At 36.1% G+C, this 15,743-nt stretch overlaps 1 protein-coding gene across 1 annotated transcript in view; it reads right to left on the minus strand.

The window, feature by feature from the left end:
- The window catches only part of EYS (eyes shut homolog), a gene marked incomplete at its 5' end in the record, with an annotated part of 675,648 nt that overhangs the window by 343,272 nt on the left and 316,633 nt on the right, over nt 1-15,743 (minus strand). The window contains one exon of the mRNA XM_080341398.1: nt 11,384-11,636. Coding sequence (XP_080197524.1) covers nt 11,384-11,636 — 253 coding nt within the window. The remainder of the gene's footprint in view (nt 1-11,383; nt 11,637-15,743) is intronic.

The raw sequence follows: 15,743 nt of genomic DNA on the forward strand, positions 1-15,743 counted from the left end.
GGTTCGGGTTTGCTGTGCAGTCCCGCCTGTGACTTCCGGGTACCTGCCCTGCAGCTGCTGGAGCCACCAGCTCCGCACACCCAGCTCTGCTGCTGGAGTGACGCCAGCTCCCTATCGAGCACTCAAGATTGGTTTTGTATATTTCATATATATTCTCTGTTTACTAGTAGAATTTGTAAAACCCTTTAAAACCTTCCAACTTGAAGTCTAAGTCTCCCTTCCTTCTTATCTTCCTTATCTTTCCCATCTAAAGAAGAGAGTGGAGGGAAGGTGAGGGGGTAACAGAGAGAGTCTGCCACGGTTTATTGTCGCTTTGCCTTAAACCTTGACAGACTTCTAGAAAATTTTTAGCCAGCAGGTCCTCTATCCTATTGTAATGTCCATACAAGCAGAGATCACAATCAAATGAAAATAGTTTCTGAGATGCAACAAACCAAAAATAATTATTTTCCCTTAAATATTGATTAACTTTTCTTAGAAGGATGAAGTCGGAGATTTCACTTAAAATTCAATACATGTGCAGTTTGTTCAAAGTGACTCAGAAATATGATTATTATTTGCAAAGAAAAACACACATAGTCCACCCTTAATGTTTTTTTATTCCAGTCTTAGATGGCTGATAGCTGTCATACTTTGTATACACTGTGCAATAGAATTTATAAGCAGATGCCTTTGTTTGAATAACGTTCAGCAACTAGAGGACTAGAGACCTTGCACTAGAATCCAATAGTGGATCCCTCCTATTCTACTACTCTCTTTAGTCCAGATCTCAGTGACTCTTATCAGAACTTATCAGTACTGGTAAGCAGTTACTTGCTCAAGGGAACTGTACAGGAACCACTTAACTTCCTCCACTAAACTGAAGAAACAGTTGAAGTGTTTACACATCATGAATGCTGCTAAGTAATCCCTAAGGATTACTTAACTCCAGGGCATGTAACAGAATCTTTGAAAAGCAATCTGTACATTTGGGATGCACCTCATATTACACCAAATAACAGGCTTTTCAAATAAATAACAAGATAAAGTCTTAGTAGGGGTTCTCATAACTCTCATAACTCTCAAAACCTTTGTTATTTCAAACCACAGAAGTTGATCACTGTGGTTTATTTTGAATATATTCAACACATGGGTTTAGGGGCAAAGCATAAGTAAATTCAGTAATTGCACTAACTGCTCTCAAAGGTAAATGCAAAATGTTAACTGCATGGAATTCCTCATATCTTTCATTTGCTGTTCCTCAAAGAAAATTAAACCTAATCTTTTTAGGCTTCTCAGAACCTACAGTACAAATGACATTTATAGATACCAAAACATAGTCTTGGCTATGCTGCTTAATGTTAGCATGAATTCTATGTAGTTCAAAAGATCTACAAATTAAACTTTAACACAGAATGCTGATATTATTTATCAATTATTTACCAATTTCTTTGAATTACTGGGAAAACAATATCTTCCCTAACCCAGAAATACTTGTTCTATTCCACCTTTTTTTTGTTCCCCTTTTTTTTTTTTTTTTTTTCCTCATATGGAAGTTAACTATGCCTGTAGAAAGTCCCTTAGAGTACTGTCTTTCAAAGACAGAAGACGCTGCTGGGGATTTATCAGTCCCAGGAATAGATGCTGCTCATAGATCCCCCTGGCTTTGGAAGTCCAAATAAGAAGAGCTACTGACTGTCATAGATACTGTTCTCAGGATGGCTTCTATATACCTGATACTCAAAATCTACTATCATTAGCATGTGTGTTAAGAGTTTTATTTCAAAAATGATGATACTTTCTTCTGTGAACTAACAGTCCTGGGAGTATCAGGTAAAATGAACCTCTGAGCGGATGGACAACACAGTCTAGAAAATATTTAAATATTGCTGGAACACTTGACGGTTAGAAGGCAGACAATAGTCATCAACTCAAAATGGAAATGTAACCTATCACAGGTAAGAATGGAACTGTCAGCTTTTTTTGCTAAGACTACAATATCTACAGTATCTAAATTACCAACATTATTTTTTAAAGCTAAACCTAATTAAATGTTTGGGAAATACACAGTTATCACTAGAAAGTTTTTTTTTACATTTGTACAAAATATTTCTTCCTGCAATCAAAATCATCAGTAAAAAAAAGCCTTCAATACAGATATATCCTTATATGCAATCTCCTTGAAAAGTCTGCTCATTAATTCTTATCAAAAGAAGCTAGTCAGCATGCTCTAGTCAGATATTACAGAACACTATGAATTAGTTTCTCATGGTAGTTTTTAAAATGGTTATCAAAAATATTACCTGAAGTCATTATGATTCTGTCACATTTTTTGAGTTCTATTTTTGTATGTTTTTATGTCTGCTGATAATAGAAAATGTAAAGTAAAAAAATCAAGGTAAAATATTTCTGAAATGAAAATGAGGTGACCTAATTTAACAGGCCGTCTTAATTGATCTCAGTTTCATTTGACTAAGAGTGCATAATAAAATAAATGAAAATGTGAAGAATTTCTACTTAGTCAGGAACATTAAATGATTAAAGTAGCCAGCTGCCAAGTGGATTTAACTCCATTCACCACAACTCTTTGGGCGCTGCCATCCAGCCAATTTTTATCCATTGAAGAGTACACCCATCCAAACCATGAGCAGACAGTTTGTCCAGGAATGCTGTGGGATACAACGTCAGAGGTTTTACTATAGTCTAGGTAGACAACATCCACAGCCTTTCCCTCATCCACTAAGCAGGTCACCTTGTAGAAGGAGATCAGGCTGGTCCTGCAAGACCTGTCTTTCATAAACCCATGCTGACTAGGCCTGATTGCTTGGTTGTCCTGTATGTGCTGCATGATGGCACTCAAGATGATGTGCTCCATAGCCTTCACCTGTAACGAGGTCAGACTTACAGGCCTGTCATTGCCTGGATCCTCCTTCCACCCTTTCTTGTAGTTGGGCATCACATTTGCTAACCTCCAACCAACTGGGACTTCCTGGTTAGCTGGGACTGCTGATAAATGACTGAAAGTGGCTTGGTGAGCACTTCTGCCAGCTCCTTCAGTGCCTCTGAATGCATCCCTTCCAGCCCCATTGACTTCTGTGTGCCTAAGTGCTGTAGCAGGTTGCTAACCATGTCCCATGTACTCATTTTCATTCCACTATAGAAACCTAGAAATTTACATATTATGTATATTTTTTTAAAAAGAAAGGTTAATTTGCTTACCATTTTCTTGTTATAACGCTTATGTACATAGAGTTATCACAGATTTTGCTATATATCTTACTTGCTTTGAAGTCTGAGTATGAAGCAATCAGGGTAAAAAATGCACTTCACAGTTACAGGCTATCAAAATGCTTTTGCTTGCAGGGAAGCAGGTTGCATCTAAATAAAAGCAGAAGCAGGCCAGGCCTGCATTAACAGTTCTGTGTGTTCTTTATCAGATCACTGGGGAGAATGACTGCCTGTGAAAGAGATCTGGAAACTTACCAAGTTCAGGCTTCAAGCATTTATAGATACAGTGCAAATACTGGACCAGCACTCAACGCATTCACTTTGTAGAAAATTCCATGCTAACCTACATAGCCAGCATCTTAACTATGTTAAAAGTATTTCTTTCCTTGATATAGAAGATAAAACAAGACACATTTAAAATCAGCATATGATTACACCTATTCAGAACAGGGAAACTAAAATGAGCTGAATAATAATATGTCTGGCAGAAACGATAAAAGACAAAGTTTAAAGGAAACATGAGGGTGCTGGCAGACCTAGTGAATAACAGACACCACAATATCAATATGATAAAACAGAATTAGAAGGCAAAGGTGTCATGTAATTTCAACATTTTTCAGAAACCTTGGCATACACAGTTTCATATAATTGAATAGAACTTGATTAGGCAGAAAGACAAAAAAGCATTATGTTATTATGGAAAACAGTGTGTAAAAAACAATTAAAGCCCTGAGTTTTCTTTTCTCCTAGGAGTCATTAATTAATAACAACTGAATGCAAGCAAGTGATAAAGCAAAATTTGAAATTTGGCAGAGCAAGATTTTGAATAAAATAGTACTGCATATGAGGAGCTTTGTAGCATGTGACAATTCGATTCTCATGAATCATATTTTCAGATCCCATTTGATATGTTAGGTAGTCTTAAAGGAAATAAAGATATATATTGAACACAAACAGTTTAAGCAGTGGGAGTAAGTGGCGCAAGAGAGGGTTGAAAATCCACTTCAGTGAAGTATTTATTTAGTGTGTGTTATTCTTTGTAAAGAATACAATGCTTTTGGTCTTCCAGATGTCTTTGTGAGCTCCACCACGCACACACATAACATGAACAGAAAAGTTGGTCCAATATTCACTTTGCCAAAAGTGAAAGTACAAAGAAGGAGAATAGTATATATGAAGGAAAGTAAAATAATTTACATTATTTTCCAAAATAGATGTCTAAAGCAGGTGGTGCTGTTTCTCTTCATTTACTACATAGTGATACAGCTTTCACATATTAACTAATTGATAGCTATAGGTAAAATGAATCCCACACTTGGTGACTAACTAGATATTGCATAGGAACAAATACTAGCATTTTAAACAATATCTGAAAGTCAATTGTCTCCTGACAAGTACAGGGCATCACAGAATAAATGAGGTTGGAAGGGATGTCTGGAAATCATCTATTCCAACCTCATCGGCTCACAGCAGTGTGAGCAACAACAGGTTGCTCAGGACAGCTCAGTTCTGAATATCTCTGAGTAGCCTGTTCTAATGCTTGAGTGCCCTAACAGCGTAAATACATAGATAGATAGATAGATAGATAGATAGATAGATAGACAGACAGACAGATAAATAAATGGGTGGGTGGGGGGTGAAGTTGCCACTTGTCCTGTCAGTGGGTGCCACTGGAAGTCTCTGTTTCTGTAATTGTAAGGTCCCTCTAATGAGGTAAGATCACTTCCTGAGCCTTCTAAGACTTAAGAAACCCCAGCTCCCTCAGACTCTCCTCATGTGTAAGATGCTACAATCCCTTCATCATTTTCATGACCTTTTCCTGGACTCCGTTGAGTAACTCCTAAAGGCGGGAATAACATGTTTTCTTCCAGTTACCAGAAACCTCTCCTGAGCACCATAACCTTTCAAAGATTATCAAGAGTTGCCTCACAATTGTGTCAGTCAGCTCCCTCAGCACTTGTGGGAGCATCATTGTGTCAGGTTCAACAGACCTGTGTATGCTCATTTTTATGAAATATTCCCTCATCTCATCTTCCTCAAGGATGACTCATCCTTGCTCCAGAATTTCTCACCAGTCTCAGGGATTCCTAAAGGCCAGTCTTACCTGTAAAGAATGAGCCAAAGAAGACATCAAGTTCCTTGGCCTTTTCTGTGTCCTTTGTCGTTAGGTTCCCTGCCACATTCAGCAGAAGGCCTATGTTTTCCCTAGTCTGACTTTTGCCGCTAGATAGCCTGTATGGAAACCATTACTACAGAAGTGGTCTATCAATGTGCGGACCAGATTTCCCCCAAAAGTCCTCCATTTTTAAAAACTGACTTTTCTTAAAGCTGGTAGTAGAATACATTTGAGATCCATAATCTAGACCAGAGGCACCGAGTGAACGAATCATTACATGTCTTCATAGATCTTTGGATAACTGTGGAAATTAACACTGAAGAAAATTTCTCTGACTATCTTCATGTTGAAAAGCTTTCAAAACTTAGAAAGTCTTCTGCTATTATAATTGTAATCAGGAGAATATTCACATCAACATGAGCATGGTCACATTATGGATAGGGATATTAAGCATGCATACAGAACTTTGCAGAGTGCTAACAGACATTTCTATGTGATGAAGAACCTAGATCATTCTTTCTAGTCCCATAAAAGCTTTCCTTTAAACATGTATTTTTCTCAGAATAAATTTATTTGCAAAACATTATTTGCCATTAGCAATGGTATAGCAGTTGAAATATTTACCTGGAAACTGAAACAAAGAATATACTTTTCTGCTAAACAGATCCCACCTCTTATAGCCATTTTCTAGAGGCCCCTGCTAGTTTAAACTCTCACAGAACTTGCTGTATATGTGTGAACACATTGTCAGTGGAGAAAAACAATAATAAAATATATGAAAAGTATGTAGTATCCATCTTCCCCAAAGTGCCAGTTATCAATAGTAGATCATCAGTCTCTCTTTCCCAAGTTTTAGTTATATGGGTTATTAATAAATACACTAAGACTAGTAAGCACAGAAGCGAACAGCAGGTTTAACAGCTTGACATATTTCTTCTGCCATGGATACCCCAGTGTATTAAGTATCTTACTCATCCAAGAGCATTGCTCATTTGGCTTTATAATAGTCCTATTTCTTCCACTAAACAAGGCATAGATTTGCTTATGCATGAACACAATGGCAAATATTACTTTTGGGAATGCACTGTTCTTCCTCATTTGTTGTTTCCACTACAAAAAAAAAGATCCAGCCATGGAAAATAAGATATTGAAAGATAATGCTTTTAGGTCTCTTTCTGTGTACCTCATAACTTTTGTGTGTTTGTGTATTTTGAACATATGGATACTGGGATCATGGTTATTAATTGCTGATACCTGTTTCCTTTAACTCCCAAGTGATGTTCCACTCAAGGAGTGACATCTAAAGCCCTTTTATGTTTTCTAAGGTAGTCTCTTAAAGAGGAAGGACTAGAAGATAAATCTGTCTGATGCTTTTACGGGAAAGGTGAAAGTAAATTATGTTTCAGTTCTATTCTTTTTGGTATATTTGGGCCTCCCACTTTCAAAGAGGAAGCAGGTGGTGGTCAACTAAACTGTGGTATGCAATACTATGATCTTGGTGACCTTTAGATATCTTGATATTGTATAAGCCAATACAAAGGATTTATATGGACAGGAAAGAGTTCACTTGGTGCCAAAGAAGTCACTTTGAAAGTATATGGTATAATCCGTGTAAATATATTTCACTCTGACAGTATCAAAGAATTACAGATTAAAAAACAAACAAACAAACAAACAGATTTTGTTAAAACCTAAGACATGGGGTGTTTTTTTACTAGTTCTGAGGGAACTTTTTTGAGCCAGTAGTTATCAGTAGGTGTACAGTTTAAGATTTGTTTCCATATTGCTTCATATCTTGATCAGCTGGGAATCCAAAGTAGTTTGCTCAGACAACTTGACCTCATGAGTATAGGCATAGTATCAGGAAACACTTCTGGCAGAAAGAATTTAATTTGTGTGCCTATGTATATACACTGAGAATGAAATTTACATGGACAAGCACTCACAGAAAAACAATTGTTATTCCAAACCTAAAACCTATAAGTTTTACTTGTATTTCATCAGCTTTACACGTATCATTCATCGTCTAAATCTCTTTTTTTTTTCCTGTGTGATTTAAATCAGTGAAATAAAACTATGTCTTCCTACACAAATCTCCATGCAAAGCATGAAAAGCAATAAAAATAAAAAAAACACTCCTTGGCCTGATGGGTATACACTTTGTAGAAAGTATTTTTATAAAAGTACAGTATGAAAATGTAGTCCAATCCAATCAATATTCCCTAATATTTCATTCTAGAATTCATAGGGGTTTGTGTGTTCTTTTCATTCCCTGACTTTATTTCTGAAAGAGCTGTAATGTTCTTAGTAAAGTACTGTTTTTTTAAAAAAGGTAGCCATCCTCTGTCTCATTTTCAAAAGAGAAATGACAAGATAATCTAGATATATAAAATTATTATCTCAAGAGATAAAAATACATTTTTTCTATACCTATTTTACATTCAAAAGTGTTAATGATCATACTCATATACTGTAACTATACAGATACTTCCTGAAATAATATGTAAGTATGAACGAAAGCTACACATAAACTCCTGAAAACTTCCCTGTAGTGAAGGGAAACTGTCAGCATTATACCACCTTCCAACCTGCTTTTATATTGATCTAGTAGACTCTGTGGCAGAACATGAAGAATAAGCATCTGTGCCAGGTACAGAAGCAGGTGTTATATCCATTGAACAGGTTGCTGCCTGATTATAGTAAATCTCTTTTGAGCACCTGGCAACCTTGACAGACACTTTTATCTTTGTATAAAAACAGCCCACCAACTCAAAAAGTTGTCTCAATAGAAATGAGAAACTCAACAGATATAACATCAACTCATAAAGGGCAGAAACAGAATCTGCTACAGATATAGAGTGAAGTTTAGGTAAGGCAGTGTTTAGATTCATGCGGAGTTCCTTGTTGTGCACAGCAGTAGTGTCTGCTCATCTCCTGTTTCAGTACAATAGTGCTAATGTTCTAGTAAGGCAAAACTTAAAGTAAGATAACAGGAATGTAAAGATAAATGCTTTGTACCTAAGATTTTACAAATTTCTGTTTGCACCAACAAGGCTTCTGCAGATAAAACAAAGGAAGAGAACTTGTCACTAGAAGATTCGAATAATGACAGCTTTTCAGGGTATCTCTCAGTAAGTCTTTACCTGAAACTTTTGTAGGAAGAAGATATACATCAAGAACACTGATCAGATTGTTTTCAAAAATAGTTTTAGAGCCTCACCTGCATTTATTAGTAGACATGTTTTGAACTTAGAACTACTATGTGCGTTATAAGTAGTTCTTGAGGTACACTACTCAGCTGCATGTTTAAAAAAGTACCCTGACTTTATGATTGATAGATCTCCATAACCAGATCCTGCAGCCTTGTCTCCAGTAATTGTTGAATTTCCTCTGTTTTCAGCCACTCAATAGTAGTTAATAATTTTCTCAAGTCTATATTTATCTTTTTAAAGGATGTCAATGATGAAAAATTATTATTATAAAGAGATAGTCTTTGAAGGAATAATAGACGATATGAATCAAAACATGGAAAATGAATATCTGGTTCTTGTGAAGGAAAAGGCAGAACAGAAAGGTCTATCAGTCAGAGATGTGTGTGTATTTCCTGTAGTGGGAAGCAAGGATGACAGTTCCGTGAACTCCACTGATGTTATTTTGCTAGATGAGGGAAAATAAATACACAAAAGTATTGTAATAGCAGTAGGTCCCATTAGTGTGTACCAGCTGGTTAATATCACTGAGTTCATCCAAAACATCTCATAAAATGAGAACTATTTGCTATACAGAACTTGGTCTGAGAGTCAGTTTTATTCCAGTCATAGAACATGTTGCACATATTTGGCTGAACTCAAAGAATCAGCAGACTGTGATTTGATGTTTGTGAGTCTCTGGCTGATGGATGAAGCAATAAACAGCCAGATATTCAATAGGAAGAGATGTTTGCATTTACATTTCATGACTCACTAACAAACCAGGGAAAGATACCTGTTTTTAAATAGGGGAATATCTGTTTTAAGTAGGGGAATGAGAAATTATTGAAGGACTTAGTAATAGCCACTGCTCTTCTAATGCTGAAAAGACACTTAACAATTCTTCAGGATGCTTTTGAGGCAACCTAGAGAGAACTGAAGCTGAACTTGTAGAATCAGTTGTAAACTGTAACCAATAGTGAGTAATGACTTGCTATTTAATTCTATTTCAGCCCCTTGTATGTCACTAATTACTGAACTCATGTCCATGACAGATAGAGCAACAGTCTGGTGCTGCTCTAATGATGAAACTTTTATAGGAAGGCAGAAAGCATAATTTAGGAACTAGTGATAAACTATATTGTATCATAATTATGCTGGGAAAGAGGTACTGACCTTAAATCTATGAAAGTATCAGTAGCAACATATGGTACAGGTGTGGTTTTAGACTGTATTTCACTAAGACCTGAACAGCAGAACTAAGAAAGTGTGAATAGAGAACATGTGTTGAGGTTGCTATCTTGAATACTATTGAAGACTCTCCAGTGGCAATTAGTTCTCGTAGTCCACAGCTCAGTTTAGCCAAATTAGTGATCAGAAATATCCCATAGTTTAAAATATCTGCCTTTTTCAGACCTTTAAGGATAAAGGTGTAGAAAAGCAAACAAACAACAAACCAAGCAAACAAACAAACAAACATATCCAAACAAAAATAACCCCCCAAACCCACCAAACAACCAAAACAAACAAACAAAAATCAGAAGGAAAAACAAAACAAACAAACCCCACAACCAAAAAACTCACATAAGAGCAAATCAAAACATTAGTAACTTTGGCCCTGGCCAGAATCTGCAGTAAATTACATGGCCACCAAAAATCATCCAGTCTTACCAAAGTATTATATAGCAGACAAATACAACTCTGCAAATCATATTCTTAATAAAAATGTAGGAGCAGTTTTAGTGACCTCGAGAAGGGAGCAAATGCAAACTTTCTCATTATTCATATTCTGTATGAGGGCCAGCATCAGGACAAGTGGCACTGCTCAGAACAGAAGTGAATCAATATAAAATGAATTAATTACAAATGTTATCCATTGAGAACAGCAGCAAAATACCTGACATGATCTTTTGGAAGATACACAGATATAACTGCATTTACTAACTGCATTTCATTCAGTGTCATTACAAATATCAAGAAGGAAGATTATCTATTAAAAATTCAATAAAAGCTTAGTTATATCCCCAAAAGACTAAACTGTACAGAAATCAAACATTCAGTAAAACTCATTAACCCAAATTATAAAACAGGACTCCTGGCTTATTTCTTAAACAAGTCATTACTTTGAAAGAGTACATAAGCAAAAAATTCTGAAACTAAATAACTGTAAAAAGGATACCTTATACAAAATCTGTATAATAGTAGCTTTACTACAATGAACAGGCCACAAAGAAGGCACAATCTTTAAAATAAAACTTTGCACTTCTGTTAGTGTTGATTTTTCTTCAAATATTTAAACAATAATAGGATAGGCAATTTTTGGTTTCCTAAAAATATCACTACAAGCAGTTAGAATGGCAGAGATGTTGAAAGGCTTGTTCCAGATATTTTTAGTGAAACAAACATCTAGATGCACAGAAAAGGAGGCACTCAGCAAACATGAGAACTAAGAAAGGAAGAACAAAATCCCCATGGACTAAGGTAAATTATCTTTCTGCTGCTGACTAGCCGAGGAAGAAGAGAAGATTGGCATTAGGGTCAGAGATTGCTGAACACAATATGAGACACATGAAGTGGTACACTCTAGCAAAGCAAACGGAAAATGAAGTTAAGAAAAAGTGTGTTTTGTTACTGTGTGCGTATGATGCTGGGAAACATTCTTTTGAGAGAACAGAGTAATTTTCCAGTTATATATAAATGCAATTAAGAAAGGATGATGGATTAAATCAAAATAATAGAAGGTGATATAGGAAGTAGAAAAAATACTCTTCAGAAGAAAATTAATACATTTTGAATATTCTTACCATTTAAAAAGCACTAACAAGGAAAGAAGTTTGACATATGCATTACTCAGAGGCTTTTTTCTACTTACCTTGGGACGTCTCTTCTGTATGAAAATCAGGAGAAGTATGTTTAGACAAAAGTTCCATAAACACAGCCTGGGCTGATGGAAGGTCATTGTCTAAAATCTCAGCAGGAAACACTTCAGCCACTTCAGTGACAGTTTTCTTGCTTTGGGGGATAGTAGGTAAACAGGTGATATTGTTTATTCCATCAACACAAAGAAACCCAGTGGAGCAGGACTGTATAAGGCAATCATTGTAATTAAGCTCACAGCTTCGTCCCTGAAAGAGAATTTAAAAAAAAGCCATTTATGAAGGCAATTTGCATTTCATAGCTATGTTAGTTCAAATTATTGCTTTCTTTTGATTCTAAAATGTTGTTTACTTATATTAAGCTGTCCACACTTTTGAAAGCAAATTTAATCATGGGGAAAATATTGCTTAACTAATTTAATATTATAGTTGTATATTTTAAATTATAACAAAACTATATTGACTCTGACTTAGTATTACAAATTATAAACAAAAATAAATTCCGCACAGGTTTGTAATTGCAAAGTATCAAAACTGTATTGCCACCAGTAATACAAAGTGGTTAAAATAATCATCTTCAGTAGAGCATGTAGTTATACAGAAAACTTTATACAGTGGATTTAGCTGTCTAAAAACCTCTGTTTGTTCTGATTGTCAAGTTAATGTTCTTTTTTTTCTACACTGAAGCTCAGTATTTGTTGCCTCTTGTTACCAAATCTTCACACAGCACCTTGTTAATACATTAAGATGACAGATAATTCTTAGAAAAGAAAAAAAGGTAGTGGCACTCTCAAATTGGATGTGGCACTCACTAACAATTCATAGGAAGCCTGAATTATCCTTCCTAGTAATAAATTTAAAATGTTCATATTCAGTGGTCCGTAAAAAAGGAAAGGAATAATGCATTTCTTTTACAGCAACAATTATGTGAATTAAATACATTCTTGAAGTGTGAAATAAATATATGCTGGCCTTGGTTCATTTTATTTTCACTTCTGTTGTAATGAACTAATGGGCTACATGAGGAGATGCAGCTAACTTAGCCAACCTAAAAGGATCCTAAATATCTGGATAGCTATTTAAAAAATGCAGTGTCATCCCTGAAAGACATGCACCTTTGACAACATATTATCACAATATAATTTCTGCCTGAAGTTCCTCCAGCAACTGGGGCACATGTAAGAAAATCCAAGTAAATTCTCTAGTGCTCAATAAGTGTGTGCTCATTGCACACTTTCCCTCAGACAAGATGCTTAAATAGTCTCTTGTCTACCTGCCCAGCTATTTAAGCAACTTATATTTTCTGAGATCTCTAACAATTCTATTAAATTCATTGATAATATAAGGAAACAATAGAAGGTGCAAGAGATAAAGAGGAAGAAATGCAGACACAAAATCTGAAATTACTTTTCCTACAAATAGTTTAAATTATTCAGTGTTTAAAATGGAAGAAGTTAATTTTTTATTTTTATTTTTTTTTTATGATTTAGATACACTCATGCTTCTTTCAATCAAGTTCTTAATTTGTTTTGGCAAGTAGTGACCTATCTGGTAAATTCATGGAATTTTATAAAATCACTCACTGTACCAGTATTCCAAAGTATGATGGAACAGCAGCCCAATTTATATATAGGATTTCCATACAATGATAGAAATAATTTCTTCCTTGCTCTCTTCTAATTCCACACACAGCACAAATTAGCAGTTTGAATAAGATTTCTGTTTAATAATCCTTCCTAGTCCTATAAAATTTAAGTTTCATTCTGACTCTCCCTGTGACAAATTAGTGCATTTTTATTACTACTATGTGTAATGGTGAAGAGCATTTTATTATGATTTTATGACTCATAGAAACAAAGCAGATGTGGATAACCTCCACTGTGCATGAAGGGTACATTAAATAGTCATAGACAAATTTGATAGCTTTGAAAGTGTCTGTAAATGCTTTAACAGTTTCTATGCAGGCAGATGGTGCAAATTTGTATTTAAAAGTAGGCATGTGTCTATAGATGTTTCCATTTAAAACGTAAACATTTATTCCATATACCACTGGCTATACTTTTCTTCTCAAAATTTATGAGAAACTTCATGATCTGTACTTTATGATCCATACTTCAGATAACATTACATACATAGAATAGAGATTTACTTAACATACACTGTAGCTGAAGTTCCTTGAACACTTATTTCTCCGGCAACTCCATTATTTCCACCCCACACTTAGAGTTAGGAACCAGAAACCATCGGGGGCTACCAGATACACATCTTGAAATGTTTAGACACTAATGCCTTATCTTCCATACTGAAGATAGGTATGTTAAACATTCTTTGGTTTGTTTTGGTTTTTTTTCCACATATTCTTTCTCTACTGTGGACTTCCCAAAGCATAGTGGAATCTGAGGGACTGAAGATGGAACAGTGAATAATGGAATAAAACCAAAGAAAATATATATTAAATTCCAGCTACTTCAGAGGTTTGTTACTTTTTCTTCTGTAAGAGCTTGTTCTGCAACATGCTGTGCAGTTAACACTGAGGCTATGTACTAATAGAACAGCTGCCCCCACAGGTCAAATATCTATCTAGCTCCATCATTGGTGAGCTATTAATGAATACTTGAGGGAAAATGCAGGAAGAAAACAAGCAGAGTTTGCAGCTGATAATTCACCAAATATACCACTACAATTTCTGGCAGTGGGTAATTCAAACACTCCCTAAGCCAGGCTAACATTCAGAAGAGTAATTTGAATTATGATGAGCCTATCCTCCCTTCTACCCCATTTTTGGACTGATTTGTACTTTTGGTCTCTACAGTATCGTGCAGCACTGACTTGCACCACTGAATTTTGCACTGAGTGAAAAAATAATTTCATTAAGCTGCATCTCTGATGGTATTATTTGGTGTTTAGAATATTTTTCTGAGAAATAAACACTAAAAAAATAGTGTAATTGGTCTTCTCCATTACAGTTATTCATGGGGGATAAGTATGAATACTTTATGAACAAAATGAGATTATTTTAACACAAGGGTCTGACTGTTTTCCATATAAAAAGACGGACGATGTCACTCAAATGATATATCCTCCTTCATCATCACCTGCCCTTGTTTTGAATGCCAGCCTGCTTTTGAAGACAAAAAGAAAGCAGTTGCTGTGGTTTGTGGGGAAGTATCAACAGTACCCATTGTACACTCTACAGAGCACTCTACTGAAAATCTGTATTCATTCTTATGGGCTAGTCTCTTCCTTCTTAGGATAGTCAGTTAACTATTGTGATAAAATGCAGATTTTTAAAAAATGTCAGCAAATAGTCACTGCAACTGGGAGAAATTCCTGGTGACTGGAAGACAGCATGTCACTTCTGTCTTCATGAAAGGCCAGAAGGAAGATCCAGGGAACTACAGAACAGCCAGCCTAACTCCAATTCTGGGGAAGGTGATGAAGCAACGGCACCTGGCAGAAATTTATAGGTGCAGGAAGGACAAGGGGATGATTAGAAATAGTTGGCATGAAGCTTTGAAGGGGAAATAATACTTCACCAACACAATAGGCCTCTAAGAAGAGATGACTGGCTTGTTAGATGAGGGGAGAGCAGTGCATGTTGTCTGTAAACTTCAATGAGGCCTTCAACACTTTCTGTCATAATGTCCTCACAGACTGGCTGACAAAGGATGGGCTAGATATTTGGACAGTGAAATGGACTGAAAGCTGACTGAATTGCCAGGCTCAAAGGTCTCTGTTCAGCAATCAGCAGCATGAACCCCTGCTGGAGGCCAATCATTAATGATGTACAACAAGGCTTCACACTAGATCCAATACTACTTAAGCTCTTTAGTAATGGATACCAGGACAGAGCACACCCTTAGAAAGTTTTCACATGATACAAAATTTAGAGGAGTTGTTGATATGTCAGATGAGTTTGCTGTCTTCTATACTGGCTTTGGGAGGTTGGAGGAATCTGCCAACAGGAACCTCAGGAAACTCAGTAAAGGGAAATGCAAAGTCTTGCACCTGGGGTGGAATACCCCACACACCAATACATACTTGGGGCTTACACACTAGAAAGCAGCTTTGCAGAGAAGGACCTAGGGGGTCTTGCTGGATGACAAACTGTAGGAGCCAGCAACGTGCACTTATAGCAAAGAAGACCAACAAAATCCTGGGCTGCATTAGGAAAAACACTGTTAACAGGTTGAGGGAGGTGAGCCCTCACATTTACTCACCAGTGGTGAGGCCACACCTGGGATTCTGCATCCAGTTCTGGCCTTCCTAGTAAAAGCGAGATATGAATCTACTATCGCATTCAAATTGACCTTTACCTTTCTTCTGTTATTCCCTAGAGGAATCTGAGAAAAGTTT

The sequence above is a fragment of the Nesoenas mayeri genome (assembly GCF_963082525.1).
Source record: "Nesoenas mayeri genome assembly, chromosome: 3".
Classification (NCBI taxonomy): Eukaryota; Metazoa; Chordata; class Aves; order Columbiformes; family Columbidae; genus Nesoenas; species Nesoenas mayeri.